The sequence below is a fragment of the Phalacrocorax aristotelis genome, chromosome W (assembly GCF_949628215.1).
Source record: "Phalacrocorax aristotelis chromosome W, bGulAri2.1, whole genome shotgun sequence".
Taxonomy (NCBI): domain Eukaryota; kingdom Metazoa; phylum Chordata; class Aves; order Suliformes; family Phalacrocoracidae; genus Phalacrocorax; species Phalacrocorax aristotelis.
Genome location: NC_134310.1, coordinates 12,102,465 through 12,128,284, shown reverse-complemented (window position 1 = coordinate 12,128,284; position 25,820 = coordinate 12,102,465). Strand labels below are relative to the sequence as shown.

Here is a 25,820-nt window from a genome sequence, read left to right as displayed (position 1 = left end):
CTCCACCAACTAGCAAAAAGGAAACACAAGCTTTCTTGGGCGTTGTGGGTTTTTGGAGAATGCATATTCCACATTACAGTCTGATCGTAAGCCCTCTCTATCAAGTGACCTGGAAGAAGAATGATTTCAAATGGGGCCCTGAGCAACAACAAGCCTTTGAACAAATTAAATAGGAAATATTTCATGCAGTAGCCCTTGGGCCACCATGGGCAGGACAAGATGAAAAGAATGTGCCCTACACCGCAGCCAGGGAGAATGGCCCTACCTGGAGCCTCTGGCAGAAAGCGCCAGAGAAAACCTAAGGTTGACACCTAGGGTTTTGGAGTCGTGGATACAGAGGGTCCGAAGCCCACAATACTCCAAGTGAAAAGGAGATATTGGCAGCATATGAAGGGGTTTGAGCTGATTCAGAAGTGGTTGGTACTGAAGCACAGCTGCTCCTGGCACCCCGACTGCCAGTGCTGGGCTGGATGTTCAAAGGAAAAGTCCCCTCTATACACCATGCAACTGATGCTACATGGACTGAATGGGTCACCCAACGGGCTCGAGTAGGAAACCCCAGTCGCCCAGGAATCTTGGAAGTGATTATGGACTGGCCAGAAGGCAAAGACTTTGGAATATTGCCAGAGGAGGAGGTGACACATGCTGAAGAAGCCCCACTGTATAACAAACTATCAGAAAATGAGAAGCAGTACGCCCTGTTCACTGATGGGTCCGTTTTGCCTTGTGGGAAAGCACCGGAGATGGAAGGCTGCTGTATGGAGTCCTACATGACAAGTAGCAGAAACTGCTGAAGGAGAAGGAGAATCGAGCCAGTTTGCAGAGGTAAAGGCCATCCAGCTGGCCTTAGACATTGCTGAACGAGAAAAGTGGCCAGTGCTCTATCTCTATACTGACTCATGGATGGTGGCGAATGCCCTGTGGGGATGGTTACTAGCAATGGAAGCAAAGCAACTGGCAGCGCAGAGGCAAACCCATCTGGGCTGCCGCACTGTGGCAAGATATTGCTGCCCGGGTAGAGAACCTGGTTGAGAAAGTACATTGTGTGGATGCTCACGTCCCTAAGTGTCGGGCCACTGAAGAACATCGAAATAACCAGCAGGTGGATCAGGCTGCCAAGATTGAAGTGGCTGAGGTGGATCTGGACTGGCAACATAAGGGTGAACTATTTCTAGCTCGGTGGGCCCATGACACCTCAGGCCATCAAGGGAGAGATGCAACATAGGGATGGGCTCGTGATCGAGGGGTGGACTTGACCATGGACGCTATTGCGCAGGTTATCCACGAATGTGAAACGTGCGCTGCAATCAAGCAAGCGAAGCGGGTAAAGCCTCTGTGGTATGGGGGACGATGGCTGAAATATAAATATGGGGAGGCCTGGCAAATTGACTATATCACACTCCCACAAACCCATCAAGGCAAGCACCATGTCCTTATAATGGTAAAAGCAACCACCGGCTGGCTGGAAACATATCCCGTACCCCTTGCCACTGCCCGGAACACTATCCTGAGTCTCAAAAAACAAGTCCTGTGGCGACATGGCACCCCAGAGAGAATTGAGTCAGACGACGGGACTCATTTCCAAAACAACCTCATAGACACCTGGGCCAAAGAGCACGGTATTGAGTGGGTGTATCACATCCCCTATCACGCACCAGCCTCTGGGAAAATCGAAAGATACAATGGACTATTAAAGACTAAATTGAGAGCAATGCGGGGTGGAACATTTAAACACTGGGATACACATTTAGGAAAGGCCACCTGGTTACTCAACACAAGGAGATCTGCCAATCGAGCTGGCCCTGCCCAATCAGAACCCTTACGTACTGTGGAAGGGGATAGAGTCCCTGTAGTGCACGTAAAAAATATGTTAGGCAAAACAGTGTGGGTTCTTCCTGCCTCAGGAAAAGGCAAACCCACTCGTGGGATTGCGTTTGCTCGAGGACCTGGGTGCACTTTGTGGGTGATGCGGGAGGATGGAGGAGTCCGGTGTGTGGTGTGTGCCTCAAGGGGATTTAATTTTGGGTGAAAACAGCCAATGAACTGAATAATATTCTGTTAATTGCTATATAATGTTGTATGTCATCACTACTATGGTTGCTATATGCCATGTGTATGGTATCATGGTGGGAATCTCCAATTAATAATAATAAAACAAGAACTTTAAATCGAACCAAGCAAAGTGGAGCAGTGAGAGAACAAGCACTAACATTGCAGCGGTGATGGAAGAAGGACTGACTTCAGTATGCAACAATCCGACACCACACACAGCACCTCTCTGAAAGACTCTTACAATAGATGAAACCCAAAGTGATGGACTAAATGAACTCAATGGACATTTCATAGACAATTTACAGGGGTGGTCCATAGACTAGGGAATGATAAATGAAATCTGTATATTCTGTTAAAGGATGAGAAGGTGGGTAGGGATTATTGAAATTGTATTGGATAGTATGGGACCTAAGCATGATGTAAATGATATGGAATAAGGGGTGGATACTGTCCTGGTTTTAGCTGGGATAGAGTTAATTTTCTTCACTCTAACTGGCATAGTGCTGTGCTTTGAAATTAGTATGAAAAAGAAAATGTTGAGATAACACACAGATGTTTTGGGCTGTTGCTGGGTAGTGCTTGTACTAGTCAAGGACATTTCCATCTTCCCATGCTCTGCCAGGTGCACAAGAAGCTGGGAGGGGAGGGGGCACAGCTAAGAGAGCGGATTCAAACTGACCAAAGGGATATTCCATATCATGTAACGTCATGCCCAGTATGTTAACTGGGAGGAGCTGGCCAGGGGAGGGAAGGCAGCAGTCGTGGCTCGGGGATGGGCATCGTCGGTCGGCGGGTGGTGAGCAGCTGTATCATTTGTATTTCTGTGGGGTTTTTTTCCTTTTTTTCCCTCCCTTTTCCATTTTATTATATTAACATTATTGTCATTATGATCATAGTTATTATTATAATTCTTTTATTGTAATTATTAAACTGTGCTTATCTCAACCCACAAGTTCTTTTGCTCTTCCAATTCTCTCCCCCGTCCCACACGGGTGGGGGGAGTGAGCGAGCGGCTGCGTGGTGTTTAGTTGCCAGCTGAGGCTGAACCACGACAAAATGTATTTCCTTTTTTCGTTTATGGGTTGTTTGAAGACTACTCCAGTCACACATCAAAAACTGCTTGCAGAAGCTGTCCATGTCAATTATGGTGTCTTTTAAATAGTGATAGTGTCTTCTAAATTTTAATAAAATGACAGTTTTAATATTTTGATTTATATAGGAAAACTAGAGATTCTAATATATCACTAATGTATCTCCATGATGTGGAAGGAGGGCAATAGCAAGTATACTGTGATAAGGGATTTAAGCAATTCAGGTACAGTAGGAGGAGCTGCATATGGGCTGTAACTTTGCATACGTAGATACTTGAAATTTGAGCAACATCTGTGAAGTCTGAATTGAAGAGAAAATTAGGTTAGTTATAATTTTTTAAATTTTATTTTTGTTAGCCCTATGCTTATGTTTTTTTAAAAATTTAAAGAAATGACACAAATTACATATTGCGCTTTTATATTTTCCTGATTTGTACCTCTTAAGTACCATCTGTTATTGTTCTAAATTTTGTTTGGTCTAACTCAGAAGGAAAGTTTTCATCGTTCCCATCTCCCTCAGAGTGCTTTCATGGATTGGTTGTGGAGTCTTGTCCTCATGACAGTAAACGGAAACATGAAATCACAGTGAGAATCCTTTGTAATTCTCTAATCATGTAGAAATGTTTGGACAAATGGAAGTGAGTGACTGGACACTTAAATTCCAACAAGCCCCTTCTTGCATATATAGGATTCAGTAACTAGTTTTCTCTTTTTTTCCTTTTAGAAGTGTATAGTTGAGTTCTAAAGATACACTTCAAAAACAATTTTTAATTTACATAAATGTTCTGTGATATTTTCATAAAATCATATTCCAACAAAGTACTGCTCAGGATTTTTAAGAATGTTTTCCATAGTTTCATAATTCTAAGAGTACTTTCCTGTACATTAAGCATGAATCAAAGATGTATTTGCTTCCAATGACTTTGAGTATTTAAGCATATCTTGGATTTCATGACTGTCATTTTACTTTTGTCTGAGTTGGATGCATCGGCAAAAATAAGAATTTTATTAAGGATTCTATTCAAGAAGGCATGAATAGCTATTTTTTGAAAATTAATCTTCTGTAAGAAATGGACAGTGATTTTGGTAAAGATGCAACATTATATTTTTCAGAAAAGTATGTTTCACTTTGGTAGCTTTCCTTGTCTTTTTTTAACTTTTTATTTCTGTGACAGCTTTTTGGAAAGGCTAAGTAAGAAACTGAAATTGTGAAATCTTTGAAAATTTATTTAAACATAATTATATTTTTTAATAACAGATTAGTAATGCTTTTGCTTTCTTCTCTTTAAGTGTTCAAATTGGCAAACTAAAATTGGCAGTAAAAATGAAAATTTTATTCTTTAACCTTACATTAAATATTTGTGTAATATTCTCCAGTTCAATCAAAAGTTAAAAAACCTTTGAAATAAAAACTATTTTAAGTGGCCATTGTGTTTTAAAGAAAATAAAAAGCAGACGGTTTTAAGGACCTCAGGTCAAGTAATGGGGTGCATTCTATAGACAAAACTTGTAGTCATAGTTAGGCTTTCAATAATGGAGTAAGAAATTATTAGAAAATGACTCATAAAATTATAACCTACTTTGGATATAATTAATAAAATCCCACATAAGTTTTTTTAAATACCATAAATACAATAATTTATATTTTATATTTATATTTTTATACTGTGTTTCCCAGAGAATGACTGGGTAATCTAATTTAAAGACTATTAAAGAGGGCAAACCCTAGCATTTGAAGATACTTTTTTTGTTTGAAGGATTTCATGCATCACTGATGTTTAGTTCCCATTTGCCAAGAGAAAGAAAAAGATCAGATATTTATGGTCACTTAAAACTGACTCACTGTAGTGTTAGAAAATCAAAACCGAAATACCTTCTCAGGCAAACCATTTAGCTAATGTTCTAGGCATAGAAAATATTCTTTTAAAAATATTAAAATGCTCAAGAAACTAATTTATAAGAGTTTGAGTTGAGAATTAATAGACTGAAAGAATGAAAATTCAGAGCAAAGACCAGATCTGACTGAGAACACTGTTGGTGTTTAGTAGGTTGTCTATGGATTTTTTGAACACTTAGCCTTGGAAAAAAGTGTTTCTAAAAATAGTGGTACACCCTTTTCATGGGGGGAAAGATGTTTCTTTTAGTGTCTGAAATTTTTCTGATTGCCCAGGATACTAATTGTGAGTGATCATCTTAACCTCATTTTTTATAATATTATATCCTGTACTATGGCCTGACTATAATTGACTCCTGATGCTTAACTGGTTCAAGGAATACTTCTGTTTCACAAGTTGCTAGATATGAGCCTTTTATCAGTGGTCAGAGTGCTCCTTGTTTCCCATAAAATAATTTAGAAATTCTTTAAAGTTATTTTCTGTTGGTTTTGAGGATGAGCTTCCATATTCACACTTAAAGACCCGAGCTTTTTTGTGAATTTTACTCCCTTCTGAGATTTCTCAGACAGTGATGGTGATGAATTAAAATTAACATTTGAATTAGAGAACAGTTAGGATTCACGAGATGGATTGAAACATGACTTTTTATTCTATTTAAACAATAACAGATTATTTAAAAGACTGGATAATAGCTATTATTAAATTTTCTATTAATATGTATTGCTAGGGAAGAGTATTACAATTTTTTTACCATGAATTACTTTGTAAATGACAGCACATGAGAATGACCATAGTCTTATAACTTGGTAGCAACATGACTGAGCCACCAATGCAACAGGGTTGTACAGCAGCAGATGCTCTCCAGTCTGTCAAATCAGGTATTTCCAGCAAAAGGAGAGGTGTTAGTGTCTGCACATGGACTTGTGAGATTTCTTTTATACCTTTCTTCCATGTGTTTCTGATTACCCAAGAAAGATCAGTTCTAACTGGAGCGGTTGCAGGGAGGGCTATCACGATGATGCCAGGAACAGGTCTACTTTACGAGAGGATTTGAAGTTGTTTCAACAAATAAAGGCTGAGATGATACAAAATTTCTCTCCACAAATATACTAAAGGGAATAAATATTAGTCAAGAAGAGCAATGCATGTTGCTGTTCAGTACTGGCACAAGAACAAATGTTATTATTTGATTGTGAATACATTGGAAATATGGAAGAAGTTTTCTGGCAGTTAGGAGGGAGTATCTGGAACAGACTTCCAGTGGGAGTAACAAGCAGAGTTTTGTGGAAGCTTTTTGTTTTGTTTTTACAAAAGCAGAATAAGAACAACAGTAACATAGAAATTATTTTAAGAACTCAGTTTATGAAAGCAGTTAACTTTAGATTAGTCTAAAAGCATTCCATGGTGGTGGAAAGCCGGATTTGATGGCCCTCAGTTCTGTATTCCATGTTTGGCTATTTTTCTATTAATTTTGACACTTGTCCTTTTATTATATGTGTTTATCGTTCTTGTCAGAGGCTTTCTGTTTTAATCCATTATATCTTTGTTTACCTGTGTGTGTGTTTACAGATTAGACTTTTCTGCCATAGAACTATTAAGAAAGCTAAGTTCCTGCTTAAATTCTTCTCATTCATAGTAAGTGACAACAAAGACCTTAAACACTGTTACTTGAATTAGGGCCAGAGAGATTAAATTATTTGCTTGAGTTAATGCAGTAAATTGTGGCATAGCAGGAAATTGAACTCAGATCTCAGTTATTTGTCCAACTGCAAAATGTTTCTTTCCTATAATTACATTCTCACTTTAAAGTTCTTCATGTTGCTTTCACTGTGTTGATCAGCCTGAGACCTCTTTTACATGCATATCTTTCCTACCAAGGATGCAGCAAATTACTAGTACAGATTAGATAGCAATTTGTAACATGAAGAATTGAACCACTCTTAAATTTTTAACAATGCTGAAACTTTCCTAAAAGTGATAATGTTGGTTTGAATTATCACACATATATAGTATCTCACATAAAGTTTTAACATAAATGGTTGAAATTAAAGGTCCCCATTTTTCTTTTTTATGAGGGGCTTTTAAGTAGCTAGGATATCTGGCTGAGGACCATACAACAATATTAATTTCCCATTAATTACTGTTGCACCTGAAAATGGAATACAGTGATGTACCCCTAAAACAGACCAGGTAGCTTGTAGCATCTGTAATGTACACTTGTAGGGCTAAGATTTGGTTGTCAGACAGGTCCTTTATCACACAGATACTAGTACGGCTGAATGAAATTTTGAGCTGCTATAACATGATTAGCTGATACTTCTGAAGACAGCCCATTTATGTCTCTGTGCAGTCATTATGCAAAGTCTGTGGACTTAAATTCAGAAACATTTTTTAAAGAAAAAAAATTTATAAATTTATGTGAATTTCACAGTCTACTGACAAAACAAAAGTGTGGTAGAAGTTTGAATGATGTTGCATTAATTTGAAAAAAAAATTTTCCTATGATTGTTTTTTACAATGAGAAAATCCTTTAAAAATGCCAAAACCCAGGATACCCTACCTGACAAATGAACATTATAACTCTCATATGAAAAACTGGAAGGTTCTAGAGAATCAGTCCTTTTGTCTTGAAAACTAGCCTCTAATTCACTCCAAATATCCTATCATCGTGCCACATACTGTTTTGGACACAATTAGTAATTTAATATGGATGCAGAGTAATAGAATGGCATAGCAAGACATTTTAGTGTCACACTGGGCTGAAACAAATTATACATTATTGATTGTAAGATTTAGGATATTCACCTAAAGACTTATTGATCCTTTCAGGCTAATAATTGATATACAAAAGATGCATTCAGTAAGTATACAGTAAAGTAAAAAAAATTTAAAATAGAAATTACAAAAATTAATTCGTAAGCCTTCCATCTATCAATCTCATATGGAAAGAAGCATAATTTAGAGAATTGTTTCCTTAAGTGTTTAATTAAACCATGAAATCCCTGTATCCCTGTCAAACAATGATGCAGGTGCTAAAAGCTTGCATGCTGTAAAAAAGGGATAGGACAATTTATAAGCACTAAAATATGTATATTTTAATATAGACCTTTTTTTTTCCCCCCTGTGAAAGACTCCAGAAACAACAATACTGTAAAATTCAGTACATTCTGATTAGATAGAACTTGGTGTTTTCTTAAATTTTCTTGTGGTGTTCCTTTCAAACTGCAGTGCTAGATAGAGGTTATGAGAATTTTGGAGGAAAAACTGGGAAAAGTAATATAAAGGCCTGTGGCTTGACAGATGTTCTGCTTTGTTAAGAAGGTTAACTATGCAATAAAATATATAAAACGTGCACTGATTTATCCCCTTCACTTTTTTTTAAAGTAATTTGTTGAGAAACTCCTCAAGTTGTAATGATAAGAGGATCAGTGCATGTAATTTCAAGTTCAACTTAAGTGACAGTTTTATCTGTAGTTTTCTATATGCCATTAGCAAAACAGCTTTTAGTCTTTTTGGATTGAAGACAAGAAAATACTAATTTCATTATCTATGCTCAGAGAATCAAGTAGTAGAGTAAAAGAGCGGTAGGGATGTTTCACACTACTCACTATATGACTTGTCAGTTTGACAGTCAAAGTAATCCAGTGCCATGGATTTTTTTTATTACCATGCAGAAAAAGTGTCAAGTATTAAAGGTGTCTGAAAGTGTGTGGCTGCTCAAAACCTTCTCTTGATGTGTTCAATTTTAACATGGTATATTTGTTGCAGTACCAGACTGTATCTAGCTGTAATCATGAAGTCTGTGGGTTTGTTCTCCTTATTATCCTGGAATTGTGTTTCCTTTTTTCTCTTTCCATTTAGATGCAGAGTCTGAAAGGTGGTACAGAAGCTGTAGCCCATTTGGACCAGTTAGAAGCTGATTATTATGATATACAGCTTCAATTATATGAAGTCCAATTTGAGATCTTGAAATGTGAAGAGCTGCTGCTGACAGCACAACTTGAAAGCATCAGGAGACTGATATCAGGTGCTTTTTATGCATTTTAATTAAGACGTAATCTGTAAAAGATAATTCTCTTCCTAAGATTCTAGTAAAGCCTGTGAGAATGAAATGAGAACAGGGTTATTTTTTTGCCACGTGAAGAGCTGGATCTTCTAACGTAAGTACTGTTAAATTAAAATTTACACTTTGCAGGGATGAATGTCAGACTCCTGACAGATGTTCTGCAGACAACCTTTATTGTCAGCTTTTCACTGCTTATATATCTTTGACACATTCCTCACGCGATCACACGCACAAACAATTTCTGTTATTCATCAGCTAACTCTAAACACACGCCTTATGCTACATTCTAATAGGCTGTTTTATTTGCGCTACCTCATTTGTTTTTGCTTACTTAAATCCTTCTTAGCATTCCCATGCTCCTGTGTTTTTTTACTGCCGCGTTGCTTCAGTTCAAGGACGTGTCAAACAGTGCTAAGTTACTTGCAAATTCATAGAATCGTTAAGGTTGGAAGAGACCCTTAAGATCATCGAGTCCAACCGCTAACCTATCACTGCCAAGTCCACCACTAAACCATATCCTCAAGCACCACATCTACCCTTCTTTTAAATACCTCCAGGGATAGAGACTCCACCACCTCTCTGGGCAGCCTATTCCAATGCCTGACAACCATTTTGTTGAAGAAGTTTTTCCTAATATCCAACCTAAACTTCCCCTGGCGCAGCTTGAGGCCATTTCCTCTCGTCCTATCGCTTGTTACTAGCGAGAAGAGACCGACCCCCGCCTCGCTACAACCTCCTTTCAGGTAGTTGTAGAGAACGATAAGGTCTCCCCTCAGTCTCCTCTTCTCCAGGCTAAACAGCCCCAGTTCCCTCAGCTGCTCCTCATAAGACTTGTTCTCTAGACCCTTCACCAGCTTCATTGCCCTTCTCTGGACACACTCCAGCACCTCGATGTCCTTCTTGTAGTGAGGGGCCCAAAACTGCACACAGTACTCGAGGTGCGGCCTCACCAATGTCAAGTACAGGGGCACGATCACCTCCCTGCTCCTGCTGGCCACACTATTCCTGATACAAGCCAGGATGCCATTGGCCTTCGTGGCCGCCTGAGCACAGTGCCGGCTCATGTTCAGCTGGCTGTCAACCAACACTCCCAGGTCCTTTTCCTCCAGGCAGCTCTCCAGCCACTCCTCCCAAAGCCTGTAGCATTGCATGGGGTTGTTGTGACCCAAGTGCAGGACCCAGCACTTGGCCTTGTTGAATCTCATACCGCTGGCCCCGGCCCAATGATCCAGCCTGTCCAGGTCCCTCTGTAGGGCCTTCCTGCCCTCAAGCAGATCGACACTCCTGACCCAGCTTGGTGTCATCTGCAAACTTACTGAGGGCGCACTCAATCCCCTCATCCAGAGGATCAATGAAGATATTGAGCAGGACTGGCCCCAACACTGAGCCCTGGGGAACACCACTCGTGACTGGCCACCAACTGGATTTGACTCCATTCACCACCACTCTCTGGGCTCAGCTGTCCAGCCAGTTTTTAACCCAGCACAGAGTGCACTTGTCCAAGCCGTGAGCAGCCAGCTTCTCCAGGAGAATGCTGTGGGAGACAGTGTCAAAGGCCTTACTAAAGTCCAGGTAGACAACATCCACAGCCTTCCCCTCATCCACTAAGCAGGTCACCTTATCATAGAAGGAGACCAGGTTAGCGAGACGGGACCTCCCTTTCATAAACCCATGCTGGCTGAGCCCCGTCCCCTGGTTGTCCGGCATGTGCTGCGTAATGGTATTCAAGATGATCTGCTCCATCTTTCCCAGCACTGAGGTCAGGCTGACAGGCCTGTAGTTCCCCAGATCCTCCTTCCAACCCTTCTTGTAGAGGGGCATCATATTTGCTAGTTTCCAGTCATCTGGGACCTCCCCGGTTGACTAGGACTGCTGATAAATGATGGACAGTGGCTTGGCAAGCTCCTCTGCCAGCTCCCTCAGTATCCTCGGGTGGATCCCATCCGGCCCCATGGACTTGTGAACATCCAGGTGAAGGAGCAGGTCAGTGACTGCCACCTCTTCAACACCTGGGACGTCATTCTGCATGCTATCTCCATCTCCCAGCACAGGAGCCTGACAATCCTGAGGATGACCAGTCTGACTATTAAAGACTGAGGCAAAGAAAGCATTAAGTACCTCAGCCTTCTCCTCATCTTTCCTGGCAAGGTTACCTTCCACATCCAACAAAGGAGGGAGATTCTCCCTGGCCCTCCTTTTGTCACCGATGTATTTATAAAAATGATTTTTGTTATCTTTAACGGTGGGAGCCAGTTTAAGTTCCAACTGGGCCTTCACCTTCCTGATCTTTTCCCTGTATAACCTCACAACATCCTTGTAGTCCTGAGTCACCTGCCCCTTCTTCCAAAGGCAGTAAGCACTCCTTTTTTTCTTGATTTCCAGCCAAAGCTTCCTATTCAACCAAGCCAGTCTTCTCCCCTGCCTGCTCGACTTAGAGCACATAGGGACAGCCTGCTCCTGCTCCTTTGAGACATCCTTCTTTAATAACATCCAGCCTTCCTCAACTCCTTTGCCCTTCAGGACTGCCTCCCTGTTGCTGTACACTTCTATGGGAGAACTTATCTTGGGCCGCATATCTCCAGGACACAGGGCTCTACCCACCCTGGGGACAGTGATGCACAGACATCAATATGATGGATACAAAATGTCCGTTTATTTAGCTGCATCACATGCTTATATAGCTCTTGCGCTTCCTGTTCCTGCCACTCCTATGGGGAGGAGTCTATCTTTCTGTCACATCCCATGATCTTCCAGTCGCCGATCCCTGTCTATTCCCCTACATCTCCCCCTCCCCATGCCGCTAAAAGTTCTACAAAGCTACTTGCGTAAGCGGATACATATTGCGGTCAGGTCTATATTCATGTAACTCTTGCAGGCACTCTTTGATTTGTCTTATAACACAGCATAACAATGGCAGCCCACAAGTAACCACGGTTACTACGCACAACAAGATCCCCCCAATTATTACTATCCAATCCCAGTTCATATCTCTCTTTTGCCGCCCTTTCTCAGTGTTGTTCTCGTTGCAATATTGCTTGCGATCTTGTCAAGGAGCTCATTTCTTTTCCCAATGGTACGGCTAGCATGAGGATCCATGTCAGCAGACCCTGCAAAGAGACAACTCAAAGGGATTATTCATTGTACATCCTTGCACAGTTCTGCCTTCACACACTTTGCAGGCACCCACTCTATGCGCCCTTCATTCTCAACCGCAGCGTAGCCCCTCCCCAGGCATCTCAGTTTCCATCCTCTCTCCCATTGCTCACTGCCTGGGAACCTTACTCATACCTGCGGATAGCGCTCGCCTGCTTGAGCTTTGCCAAAGTGCTTCTCCACTGCTGTAACTTGCTCCTGCCCGCGTATAAAATGATTAAGCGAATATAGCGCACGCATTACAATAGTTTGCAGAGCTGCTACGGGTATAGCTCCCTTATACCCCTCCCCCTCCCCAAGCTGTATTATTTTTGCTTTCAAGGTGCGATGAGCGCGTTCAACTATTGCCTGCCCCGTGCTATTGTAAGCAATGCCGTGTTTTAATACAATATTCCAAGCTTTACACCATTCTTCGGTACTTCGAGCCCGAAAGCATGGTCCATTGTCTGTTTTTATCTCGGTGGGCTTTCCAAGCCACGCCATCACCGTGGTCCAATGCGCAGTCAAGTGCGTTGCGGTCTGTTTCCGATGTTGAGTAGCCATGATGACTCCACTATATGTATCAATTGTAATTGCCAGGTGCCGTCCGGGGGCCAACTGTGGACATTCAGTAAAGTCAGTCTGCCAGATAGCATTTGCTTCCAGTCCTCGAGGGTTGACTCCTGCCTCCCACAATGGCAAGTGCTGACAGTAAGGACAGGTGGCTGCTACTTCTCTTGCTGCTCTTATTGAGATGCCACACTCCTTTGCCAAGGCTTTAGCACCCAGGTGCAGTTGTTCATGCAGTTTCTTTGCCTCCGTCAATGTCCAGACTCCCACGGCTGCCTCATCAGCCATGCAATTCCCCTCAATCAGTGGTCCAGGCCCCGTCTGATGACTGCGAATGTGAATTACTGTCACAGTTGCTCCTCGCTGCGATAAAGCAACGTCCAGCATCAAGGCAATTTCCGTGTGTGGTACACCCTCTTGTTTCATGGACGTGACTAATTTATACACATATAAGGAGTCCGTGCACACATTTGTATGCCGATCTATATCCTTTCGCAGGGCCATCTCTAGCGCTTTCGCTTCTAGCCACTGCACACTTTTACCCCGCTCCTCATACATCTGGCACATCCAACTATTCTCTTGTTTCCACACTACCGCCGCTCTGTTCGTCTTCGAGGAAGCGTCTGTGAAATATGTTGGTCCTGGGTGAGGGGTATCCAAAACTCTACTATCCACACTCAAATCCACCACTTTGGCTGTCTCGGCCCACCTCTGTACCGTGCCTGTGACGATTTTCCCTGGGTACGAGTATACCGCCAATTGTATATCCTCTTCACTCTCTACCACCTTCCACCATTTCTCCCCATTCCACGGCACCGTGAGCTTATCTGGCTCCTTCCCAAAGATTCCCTTGCTTTCCCGTCGCAGACGCCAAATCATTCCCCCAGCTACCTTGACTTTTGTGGAGAATGCATCCTTGGGAACCTTCTGATATACCCATTGCAGTGGTTTTTCTTCCCCTGCCCGTATTTGATATAGCAATCCTAATCCTCCACCGGCAGTCAGAATCCAACCTGCAATTAATTCCTCCTGGGGGTCCCACCGCCATACTCCTTCCTTTTGCATTCGACGTTCTATCATCTGCAACTGCTGGACTGTCTCAGGGTCTAAACTCCTGGGCTCCCATGGGTCGGTCCCTTTCAGCAACGCATAGAAAGGTTGCATCTCCTCACCTGTGATGCGCATGAATGTCCACAACCACTGCAGTGCTCCTACCAGCTTCTGTACATCGTGTAAACTTTTAACTTTAGGTGTAAGTTTAATAGGCTGAGCTTGTCTGCAATCCCCTTCTATTCTAGCACCCAGAAATCCACACACTGGTCCTCGCTGTACCTTTGCCTCAGCTACCTTGAGGCCCTGTCCCGCAAGGCCCCTTTGGGTGTCTGAAAAGACTTGTTCACACAATGCCTCGGTGGGCGCAGCTATGAGGACGTCATCCATGTAGTGGATCATGTAGATTCTCTCCTGATACTGTTGCCTTACTTGCTGCAATGCAGAAGCCACATACCTCTGGCAGATCGCTGGAGAATTTTTCATCCCCTGCGGAAGTACTGTCCACTGCCATCTACTACCTGGTTCTGTGCGGTTCACCGCGGGCAGAGTAAAGGCAAATCTCTTTCTATCATCTGGATGTAGTGGAATGCTGAAGAAGCAGTCTTTGATATCTAAAACAATGACTCGCCATCCTTTCGGGACAGCACTCAGATCTGGTAGGCCGGGTTGGAGAGGCCCCATGTCCTCCATTTGCTGATTTACTGCTCTAAGGTCATGCAGCATCCTCCATTGGTTTTTATCTTTCTTTTTTACAGCAAAGATAGGGGTGTTCCACGGGCTCATCGAGGGCTCTAGGTGCCCTGCTTCGTGCTCTCGTTTTACTATAGCTCTTACAGCCTCTGTTTTCTCTGTTCTCAGGGGCCACTGCTCCACCCAGACGGGCTGTTTGGTTTTCCACACTAACTTGTGGTGACGAAGCCCCTCTGAGGCAGTGGCCCTTATGCTAAATTTTTCAACCCGATCCCCATCTGGGCAAGGGCGTCCCGCCCCAGCAAGGGGCTTGCTACCCCATCTGCTACTAGTATGGTCACTACGGCCGTGAGGAGCTTCCCTGCCTCCTCGTCCATGACTTCGAGTTTTACAGGGCAAGTACTAGTCCTCGTCTGTTGTTCTCCTCCTACCCCTATTATACGCTTTCCCATGGCGAGGGGCCAAGTTGGTGGCCACCGTTTGAGTGGCATCACTGTGACATCCGCCCCGGTATCCACTAACATTCCCAGGCATATCCGTGCCGGGCAACTCAGCTCTTGCGGGGTAATCATCACCGCTGCCATGGGTCTCTCGTCACAGCCTATGACCAAGGCCATGCAGGGGCTGTAACCTGCAAATCTTGCTGGTTCTGCTCCCCTGCCTGAAGGTTCACTCCCCCTTGGCCTGCTACGGTGGGCCAAGGTCCTGGCACTGGCACCATGACGGGGGCCATTTGACTCACAGGAAGCGCAAATCCCCCTCGCTTCGCCCTCCTTTGACCGTTTCCCGGCTTTGTGGTTGGACAATCTCTTGCCAGGTGTCCTGGCTTCCCACACACCCAGCACCTCCCTACTGGGCGCGCTCCTCCTCCATTACATCCTCCCCTTTCCCCTAGCGGGCACCCAGCTTTAAAGTGCCCTTGCCGTCCACACAAGTGACATCTCAGCCCCACCCCGGCCACTTGCACCAGCACCCTTTCTTCGCTTCCACAGTCAGGGTTCTAGCAGATGTGCGCTCCCACAGCACCATGCTGATTCAACGTCTCCTGGCGCAAGACATGCCTGATGGTTTGACCCAATGATGCCCCCACCGCCAGGGTGCGGAGGACATCTTGTGTTTGCGGATTTGCTTGACTTTGGAGGCAATCCATAAGGACTGCCTCCTTGGCTGCTTGTGGCAATTCTGATTCTATAATAGCCTTCTGCAACCTGTCACAAAACGTTGTAAATGGCTCTGCTAGTCCTTGCTGTATCTTTTGCCAAGGTTCTGCTTTTTTTTCATACCTGCCCACTCCACTATACGCTCTGTGGGAACTCTCCGTTACCGCTTGCAGCTCCCTGCCCCTCCTCCAGGAGCTATCCGGACAGGGAATATCCCAGGCATCTCTATCCTTACTCCATCGAGGCTACAATCTCTGGCTATCAGCCGCCAGTTAGGTAACTCGACTGACTGTCGCTGGGGCGCACCCTTCGTTAAGAGTCCTGCCTGCCGCCGAGTTACTTCCCCTAGTGCGCCCATAGCCTGCTGCAGCTGCCGCAGCACGTCCTCCGCGGACCCCTCCGGAGCTGCAGCGCTCCGGACCTCCCCTTTTGGCGGTCCCTCTCCTCCCTCACTCTGACTGGTCCTCCGAGTCCCTGCTGCCTTATGCCTCTTTTTTGAGCGCTGCAGGCAATCTGCCCCATCTTCCCACATGTGGACATCGGTTTCTCCCCCAACTTCTGATTCGCTGCTACTCGAGGTTGTTCTATACCCACCCTGTCCTCCCCTCCAGTCACTCCAATCCCCCTCCTCGTCCGACTCCCATCTCAAGGGTTGCCCCGGGAGCCAGTCTCGAGGGTCGGGCAGAGGGCGGTGCCGCTGCCGGCGCTGATAATCTTTCTCCTTCCGCTCCGTCACTCCCGCTGCGCCCGCCGCCACGTCCCCCTCCCCGCGCGCAAGTACCCGCGCCTGCGCCAAATCGTCCCAGGGGTATGCAGGGGGGCGTTCCAAAGGTCCTGCTGGCTCAACAGGGAACACCGCCGCTTCCCGATCCACCTCTTTGGGAGCCTCAGACTGAGTAGTTGGCCAGGCTACTCCGTCCAAACTCTCCGCTTCTTCCCCATCCCCCGCAATGCTTGCCCCTGTCTGCGTCCCCACTGCCCATCCTGGGTCTATTTCCGGGCTACTGTCGCCTGTAGCACCGTGCAGGCACAGCCGCGCCTGCCGCCACGTCTCCTGATCATCCTGAGCTTTCAATAGTAGTCGGTGTATCTTTCTCCAGAGCTGTATGTACTGGGGTTTTCCCATCATAGCCCTTTCGGCTAACTCCTCTTTAATTCTCACCCAATTATCCTTATTAAATATGTCTGCAGGGCTCCGTATGAGCCCCTGCATAATCACCCATTGGATGGCCTTTGAGGTAGGCGCCTTCGAAATCGAAGTTCCATATTCCTTCCCCAATCCCTTCAGTACCTTTACGACTGATTCCATGGCGCGCCCGCCGTCCTGCGGCTCCCCGTCCCGCCCCTGCGTGCCCCAAGCTATCTTTTCCCCCTGGCGAACTTGCCATGCCGCCCCGCTGATCACATCGGGGTCACCACTTGTTGCTGTACGCTTCTACGGGAGAACTTATCTTGGGCCGCATCTCCGGGACACAGGGCTCTACCCACCCTGGGGACAGTGATGCACAGACATCAATATGATGGATACAAAATGTCCGTTTATTTAACTGCGTCACACGCTTATATAGCTCTTGCGCTTCCTGTTCCTGCCACTCCTATGGGGAGGAGTCTATCTTTCTGTCACATCCCGTGATCTTCCAGTCGCCGATCCCTGTCTATTCCCCTACATCTCCCAAGGGACTCTGTTAACCAGACTCCTTAACAATCCAAAGTCTGCCCTTCTGAAGTCCAGGGTAGTGGTTTTGCTGACCCTCTTCCTTACTTCTCCAAGAATCCAGAACTCTATCATGTCATGGTCGCTGAGCCCAAGACAGCCTCCAAGCACCACATCACCCACCAGGCCTTCTCTGTTCGTAAGCAGCAGGTCCAGCAGGGCACCTCCCCGGTTGGCTCACTTACCAGCTGCGTCAGGAAGTTACCTCCCACACACTCCAGGAACCTCCGAGACTGCTTCCTCTCTGCTGTGTTGTATTTCCAGCAGACATCTGGTAAGTTGAAGTCTCCCACGAGAACAAGGGCTAGAGATTGTGAGACTTCAGCCAACTTCTTGTAGAGTACTTCATCTGTCTCCTCATCCTGGTTGGGTGGTCTATAACACTCCCACCAGGATGTCTGCCTTATTGGCCTTCCCCCTCATCCTTACCCATAAGCACTCAACCTTATTACCATCATTAAGTTCTAGACAGTCAAAACACTCTCTAAAATACAAGGCTACCCCTCCACCTCTCCTTCCTTGCCTGTCACTTCTAAAGAGCTTGTAGCCATCCATTGCAGCGCTCCAGTTGTGCGAGTCATCCCACCCTGTTTCCATGATGACAACCACATCATAGTTTCCCTGACGCACGATGGCTTCCAGCTCCTCCTGTTTATTGCCCATTCTGTGTGCATTGGTATAAATGCACTTCAATTGATCTATTGATCTCTTCTCCAACACAGGTATGCCACCCCTAGGCTCATTCCTAGCAAGCCTGGTTTTATCCCCTTCCCCCTTCATATCTAGTTTAAAGCCCTCTCAACAAGGCCTGCTAACTCCTGAGCCAGAATCCTTTTCCCCCTTTGCAACAAGTGAACCCCACCTGTCTCCAAGCAGGCCTGGTGCCATGTAAACTGCCCCATGATCAAAAAAACCCAAAATTCCACCACTGGCACCAGCCTCTGACCCACATGTTAATGAGATGGGACTTCCTTTCCATATGTCTCCCAGCTACCAATAGGATAGAGGAAAACACTACCTGTGCTCCTGATCCTTCAAGCAATCGCCCCAGTTCTCTAAGGTCCCTTTTGATTGTCTTTGCACCTCTCTCAGCTACCTCATCACTGCCGACTTGAGCAACCACTAGCAGATAATAATCAGATCCTTTTACTAGCCTAGGGAGGTTCCTGGTAATGTCTCTTATCCTTGCCCCAGGGAGGCAGACTTCTGTATGGGATGGGTCCAGTTAGCATATCCGGCCCTCTGTCCCCCTCAGAAGGGAGTCACCTCCAACAATTACCCTTCTTTTTTTCTTACCAGTGGCCGTTGTAATGCATGGGGCTGACTGGTTCCCTCTAGTCAACCCCTTGGGTGGATCACTGTATCTTCATCCTCCTGGCCCTCAGGTTCCAGAGCCCCATACCTATTGTATAAGGGCACCTGGGGGGGCAAAGTCAGCCAGGAGAGGATTTGCCTACTGCACCGAGCAGGAATCTGCATCCATCTTGTCTCTTGGGTCCCCTCCCTCTGCCTGGCAGCACGAGGGCAGGGGGGCCACTCCTCTTGATGCTTCTATCTGGTGTGCTTGTCTCAGGGATGGTAGGGAGTGGCTCCTCCAGTCTATCTCCCTCTCGCATTCCCTGATACTCCTCAGTCTCACAACTTCCTCTTTCAGCTCTGCCACCATGCTGAGCAGATCCTCCACCTGCTCACACAGGTCCTGTCTCAGGAGCCCTCCATAACTGGAGGAAGGCTCTGGCACTCCCTGCAGCCAGAGACCTGGGTGGCTGCATGTTTTAGTGGGAGTTCTGTCTGCGTTGCCACATGCCTCCTGGCAATAGCTCTTGCCCGAGAGGAGACCATGGCTAAGTCTATTCCGGGGGAGCATAGACCACGAGGAGAGCTCACCAGCTGCCTGCTCGCCCTGCCTGCACAAACTACCACACCACACCCTGTTCGTCACACTCCTTAGGGAGCCGTTTAAATCTCCCGCCGTTGCCCCAGCAACGCCCAAGCCCCGTCTGCCTCGCTCATCCCCCACAACATCTGTTCATAAGGCATATACATACACATACAGAAGTTTTGGTCTGGTTCTCGTTGTCCACGTTTGGAAGTAAGCATATAAGATACTATGTAAGGTTTGGAAAACTTTAGGGAGGAGGAAATGTTTTAATTACTGGACTTGTCTCATTAAAAAAATTTGCATTGGCATTATTCATTTCTTTGAAGTGATTGGTTTTCAAAAGATATTCCTGCAAATCAGAATCCTTCAGCTAAACTTTGAAGCTTGTTGTATTGCTATGTCATTGATTTAGAACCTACTATATCCTGTGTACTTACAAACTATGGAAATGGTACAGGTAAATCATACAGCATTTTGAATCCAGTTCTGTCCTTTGGACCTTTCTATACTTAATGTTTTTATTCATGCAAGCTCTGTTTTATTGTTTAGTGCATAGGGCTTGCATAGCAAATTTTGTTATGGATAGAAAAGTCACTTAAGAGAGAGATTTGAAGCTGAGTTGTATTGCGAGTTGCCTCTGGAAAAAGAGAAAACATAGGTATCACGGATTCTTCTCAGTGTTCTGTGAATCTCCTCTCAGCCCTGTGATGGCAACATTAACTGCATGTATGGAGGATGAGGACTGAAAGTTCTGTAAATGACTTCAAAGAAATGTGACAGCTTTGCCTCTGTGGAGAGCTAGTTTAGTGCTTTAGAGATAGATGTTTGTACTTGGGAAATCAGACATTTAATTTTGGTACTGAAGACGCTGTATGGTTTTCTTACCTGCAGACCAAAGGAAATCCCTTGAACAGGAGGCTGAGAAAAAATGTGTATCAAAATCCTTTCTCTTTGATGTAGTGATAGTAAAACCTAAGGGCCCTCAGAGATTAAGTTTGCTGTAAAAACACCATAGGTCATTATGACTTGTCACTAATATTTTCCCCAGAAATCTCAAAAGAAACCCCCAATCTGACTGAAAATAAAACCCCCAGTCAGCTAAACAACCAACCCTCTCCTTCCCCCATGGGAACAGAACAGTTCACTGTTCTGGCTTCCTTTGCTGTTTTAAGTTTGTTAATTTAAATTATTCTTTAATATAAAATCTAAAAGGATTTTTTTTTAATCAGTTGTCGATGTTAGATGGAGTTACTGTTTTTTAACAACTCTCAGTTATATCCCATAGGACAGAAAGTGAAAAATACAATTCCTAAATTGTATTTTGCTCAAGGGGTGAAATTATCTCTTCAGACTTTACTCAGGCAGGGGGAATAAAACAATCTTGTGAGGAATGTTACACTGAATTGGCTACATCTCTTCAAAACTGTTCTGTACCTAATCTGAATGAAAGCATCTCCAAAATATAGTGGTCTTTTAATATGTGTTGTTTCCTATGGAGTCAATTAGAAAAGAATGGTCCATTGCATCTTCTGTTATGCTTCTTTTTTAAAGTGTAATTATAGTCAGTAAAGTAATAGCCTTTTAATTGAGCACATCTGTATGATTTTAAATACATGAGTCTTAGTGACTTCTAGAGGCTGTTGCTATTCTTTACTCTTTGACTGTATTGGTTCTGCAGATATATTTCTGAGAGTTTTGGATTCTGTTCTGATTTGAGGAACATCTGCAGAACTACTAATGAAGTCCAAACTGAGAATTTTTTGAGAGCATAATTTGATTTGACTGCCAGTTTGAATTTGCAAGGTCATAAGCTAGAATAAAAACATTTTCTTTTGCAAATTCAGCACATTGGATCTGAAAAGTATCAAATGATAATTGTCATACTATAAACAACAGTACTAGTTTTTTACTGTCATTAACCAAATACCTGCACTGTAATTCACAAAATGTGAATTTACTACGTTAGAATTTTAAAGGGTCTTATCCTATCCGTACAAACTATCCATACATCCTTGTAAGATTTTTTTTTTGTGGTGGATGCATTGCTGTCAACAGAGAATGTGATAGTTGGTTCCTGCTTTGGTTGGGGGGTGGGTTGAACAAGTGCAAATGGTATCTAAAGAGGAACAATTCTAATCTTTTTATTGTAAGTGGTGGAGTCGTTAGGAGCTTAAGCACTTGCCAAATTTATAGGCATTTGAAAAACTCAAAAGCTGTTTGTAGAAAACTCCTGGAATGTTTGATGGAGGTTCCAAAAGAGTTGCCAATGGTTTTTTTTGTTGTCTTGGGTTGTTTTTTTTTCAAACAATAAAACATAAACTAGCATTATATTTTAGAACTGGGAGATTTGACTCATTTGCAGCTGAGCTATTGGGGTTTCACTTGTAAATTCCTATCTTTAACTCTGCATGAAAGTGTTCTAAAATAAAAATTCCATGTAAATTCTTCCATTTTAAGAGTGTGTTGCAAAATATAGTTGTTAGCCATGAGTTTTGTTTTTGCTCACTGTCTCAAAGTGGGTTCTAATGACTTGCCTGTTTTACAAATGGATGAAATTTTATGTATTTCTTTTTTTTAACTGAGAACTAAAGTAAGGACTCAAGTAGGTCTGTTTCTATTAGTTTTTATTTTAGGGTTAACATAGTGATGTTCTGCCATATCCTGTGCTGAGCTGAAATTAGCATGACACAATCAGAATTTTGGTTGTAGCAGAGACCTTACACACAAATAACATGGAGTGACAACAGCTTTTAAAATAGACAGTGTTCTCAAAAAAGCTCTGCCCCTCTCCTCAAATAATCTAGTAGCAGAAGTAGGAGGAAGTTACAGTCTTCCTGAAAGGTATTTGATGAAGGTGAAATTAGAAGGTTTGGTGGTGCTGCAGAGTAGGCACTTGACAGTCATGCCAGCTGTATCTACCTGTTTCAGCCAGCAGTAATGCATATCCCTCTTGGTGTATTACAAAAATATCCTACTTGGTATGCCAGTGAAATAAGGAATAAGAGGTCTTTGCTTCTTCTTTATCCCAACATTCTGCAAGGACTTAAAATAATCACTCTTTCCTTCTTGGCAAGAGATGAGAAGGCAACATTCAGAAATGAGCTCAATGTTATACTGAATGCTTCACTCAGGAGGCTAAAAATGATGAGTGTTGATAGAACTATTAGTAATGACCTCCTTTTCAGGCCTGTAATGCTTTGAAGGATTGCCTTGAAGTTACCCTCCCACTGCAGCCTCTTAGCAGTAGTAATGACTGGGAGGTCAAAAACCTCCGAAGAGGATTTTTGGTGTTTTGTTGTCTAATTCCCCTTTCATTAAATTAATAGTAGGTTTTGGCAGGAGAATCTCATGCCAAAGACTTAAGAGAGTCTGTATATCCCGAACTTTGTAGTGAAGACCAGAGGATATTGCTGCACATTGTGGGTCCCTTGTGTTAGTTAATAGACCCAAAGACATGTGTGGACATTGTGATCGAGTTAGACTACAGACACAAGTGTACATTTACAGTTGCATTTGTTCTTTAATGCTCTGAGCTTACCTGAATACCAGGCTGTGCTTCATTGGTATTGATTTCTGTTCATCATAAAAAATTTAAAGCCCTACAGTGCTTTGCTCTTTAGTGCTTTTCCTCTGACCTTTTGGTTTTGCTCTTCCTCTGAAAGGACTACAGCGTTCTTCTACATTAAATCTTGCAACTCAGTGGGGGGGTTGTTGTTGAACAAAACAAAATGTTAATCAAATACAAACTATTGATTTGACTTTTTCATTGCTGACGTTTTTAAAACAGAGAAGAGAGATGAAGTGGTATATTATGACACTTACGAAAGTATGGAAGCCATGCTTGAAAAAGAAGATATGGCAACATCTGTATGCTTGCAAAAAGAGGAGCTGCAAAAATTACAACAAAAAATCCGCCATCTGGAAGCAAGGCGTGGACGTATTTCAGCCAAGAAAGCCTACCTCAGAAATAAGAAGGTATTATTAAATTGCAAATTCCTAGCATAATTAGCAAATTTATTAAAACTTCAAAAGATTTCATTTCAGATACAACTTCCAAGTCTCAGAATTTTCGTGGATTATATTTGCTACTTACTAAAAGTTGTTTTACAGAGTACCAAGTACAATAGCATGTATTATTAAATTGATATATTTAAGATTCAGTTTACCCTTTATCTTTAAAGGAGCTTTTAATCACTTAGACGTCAACAAATAAGCTTGTTTCTGTTAACTAATTGGAATACTTTCATGTGGAAAGTACATGCTAGAATGCATGTTTTTACAGAGAGTAGTATTTGCGGAAGAGAATCAAGCATGTTTTCTCACTAATGAGTTCTATTTTCATTCTCTCATCTTATCCTTTTAAACTTATGTCATGCGTCATTGATTCTCTATATTCAGGAAATATACACGAAATCCAGTATATATTCTTAATTTATAAAACTAGGTGTGCTATTTAGGGCCACTTTTCTTTGTGTTACATGGTTGGGATGTTGTGCAAAAAATTGTTTTAATATAGCTAATGTTTTGAAATTCTGTATTGAATGTAGGTAAATATGTTCATTCCTTTTTTTCCCAGAATGACTTGTTTACAGTTCCCTACCAGTTTATGGTTACTTCAATACGCATTATTAATAAACAAGATAGATAGCTTAATGAGTAGAATAGATCAAAGTTTTGAGAGAGCAGCGTAATACTTGTTAAAAAATAGGTTTTCACCCCATGCTATATACTATAAGGCAATGTAGATAGACGTCTCAGTTGAGACCTCATTCTAAATTAGGATCAGGGGTTGGGGTGGTTGTATGCTCCCAGTCATGTCACTTGATAAGGGAGATGACACCGTTATGTAAACAGTTCTAGTAGGTTGAGGGTAAAACATTCAGATCTTTCCTCTCCTTCATAAGTAATATATCTATTTTTATACCTATATCTGAAGCAAAACAGTAGTTGATACATCTTATATTTTGGATTTTTATATTTCTTCAGTCACTGTCTTGTCGCTGATTAACACAATATGGAGAAGACTGTAAATAAATTATTATAAAAGAAATCTCTTGTTAGCCAGTTATGGAAAGTAGTTTGCTCAGAGTCATTGAGTATGTTTTATGTGATTTTGTAAAAAGAAAAAAGTATCAAGAAGCTGGGCTTTTTAGTACTTTAAGGAATAGATCCTGTCTGTCATGTTATGCTAATCAATATAGGCTACGTTAGAATAGTTATGCTGTTTTCTCCTGAGTATCAAAAGACAATACTGGCACCTTCTGGAGTACACAAACCTGTTTAAAAGCAAAAGGCTGGTTGCTGTTCCTCACTTAACTTACAGGAGTTAACAAGTTGAGAAGTGACCCTGAAGCAGGAGCAGAGTTGGTTTTTTTTTAGCGTGCCTTCTTAGCTATATAATTAACTAGTCACCTTCAACTGGTTCATTTGTTTCCAGGTTATTCTATGATAAAATACCTTATTTAAGCTGAAGGAATTAGTTGTTCTAGGTTGTATCAATAGTTGCAGCATGCCTACTTGTGCACAGAGACATGATGTAGAGATGTATATGGTAGTAATGCTCATGTGAGTCTGTGTGCAGGTGTGATCTAGTCATGCCTGCTCAACATTCTGCTGGAAGAATGTGGCTATACTGCTTTCAGGACCTGAGGTAATGTGTCTATGTGGAACTTCACTGCTGAACATCACAGCACTCTCAGAACTAGTTCTAGCTCTCTACTGATTTCATTGACCAATGTATCATTATCTGCAGTTGAGGGCTGCAGTGAGATACTTAGCTTTCAGCTAGTAAAGAAACCACAGATTAGAATAACATGTATTTAAACTTGCAGGAGGAAATCAAAGATTCTGATGTGAGCAAAAAGAATAAGCTGAATCAGTTGTGTGCCATTTTGCAGCACTTGTTGGGGAGAAAAGAACATAGCCATTTTGATGGACATTTACATTAGAGATATTTACTGTAGCTGCTCTTAATACTGCTGAATAATGAGGAGCCCTACTAAACTTATGTGGTGGGTTAACCTTGGCTGGATACCAGGTGCCCACCAAGCCCATCTATCACTCCTCCTCCTCAACTGGACGGGGAGAAAAATGTGACAAAAGGCTCGTGGGTCAAGATAAGGACAGGGAGAACACTCAGCAATTGCCATCACAGGCAAAACTTGGAGAAATCAGTTTAATTTATTACCAATCAAATCAGAGTAGGATAATGAGAAATAAAACCAAATCTTAAAACACATTCTCCCCACCCCTCCCTTCTTCCCTGACTCAACTTTACTCCCAAATTCTCTACCTCCCCCCCCCGAGCAGTGCAGGGGCACAGGGAATGGGGGTTGTGGTCAGTTCATCACGTGTTGTCTCTGCTGCTCCTTCCTCCTCATGCTCTTCCCCTGCTCCAGCATGGGGTCCTTCCCACGGGAGACAGTCCTCCACAAACTGCTCCAGTGTGGGTCCTTCCCACAGGCTGCAGTTCTTCACAAACTGCTCCAGCATGGGTCCCCCATGGGGTCACAAGT

General features: G+C 43.3%; 1 protein-coding gene across 1 annotated transcript in view; it reads left to right on the top strand.

Annotated features, from left to right (window-relative positions):
• The window catches only part of LOC142049907 (junction-mediating and -regulatory protein-like), a 107,461-nt gene that overhangs the window by 57,260 nt on the left and 24,381 nt on the right, over positions 1 to 25,820 (top strand). Inside the window, exons 5-6 of the mRNA XM_075078099.1 lie at positions 8,900 to 9,065; positions 23,093 to 23,280. Of these exons, the coding sequence (XP_074934200.1) occupies positions 8,900 to 9,065; positions 23,093 to 23,280 (354 nt within the window). The remainder of the gene's footprint in view (positions 1 to 8,899; positions 9,066 to 23,092; positions 23,281 to 25,820) is intronic.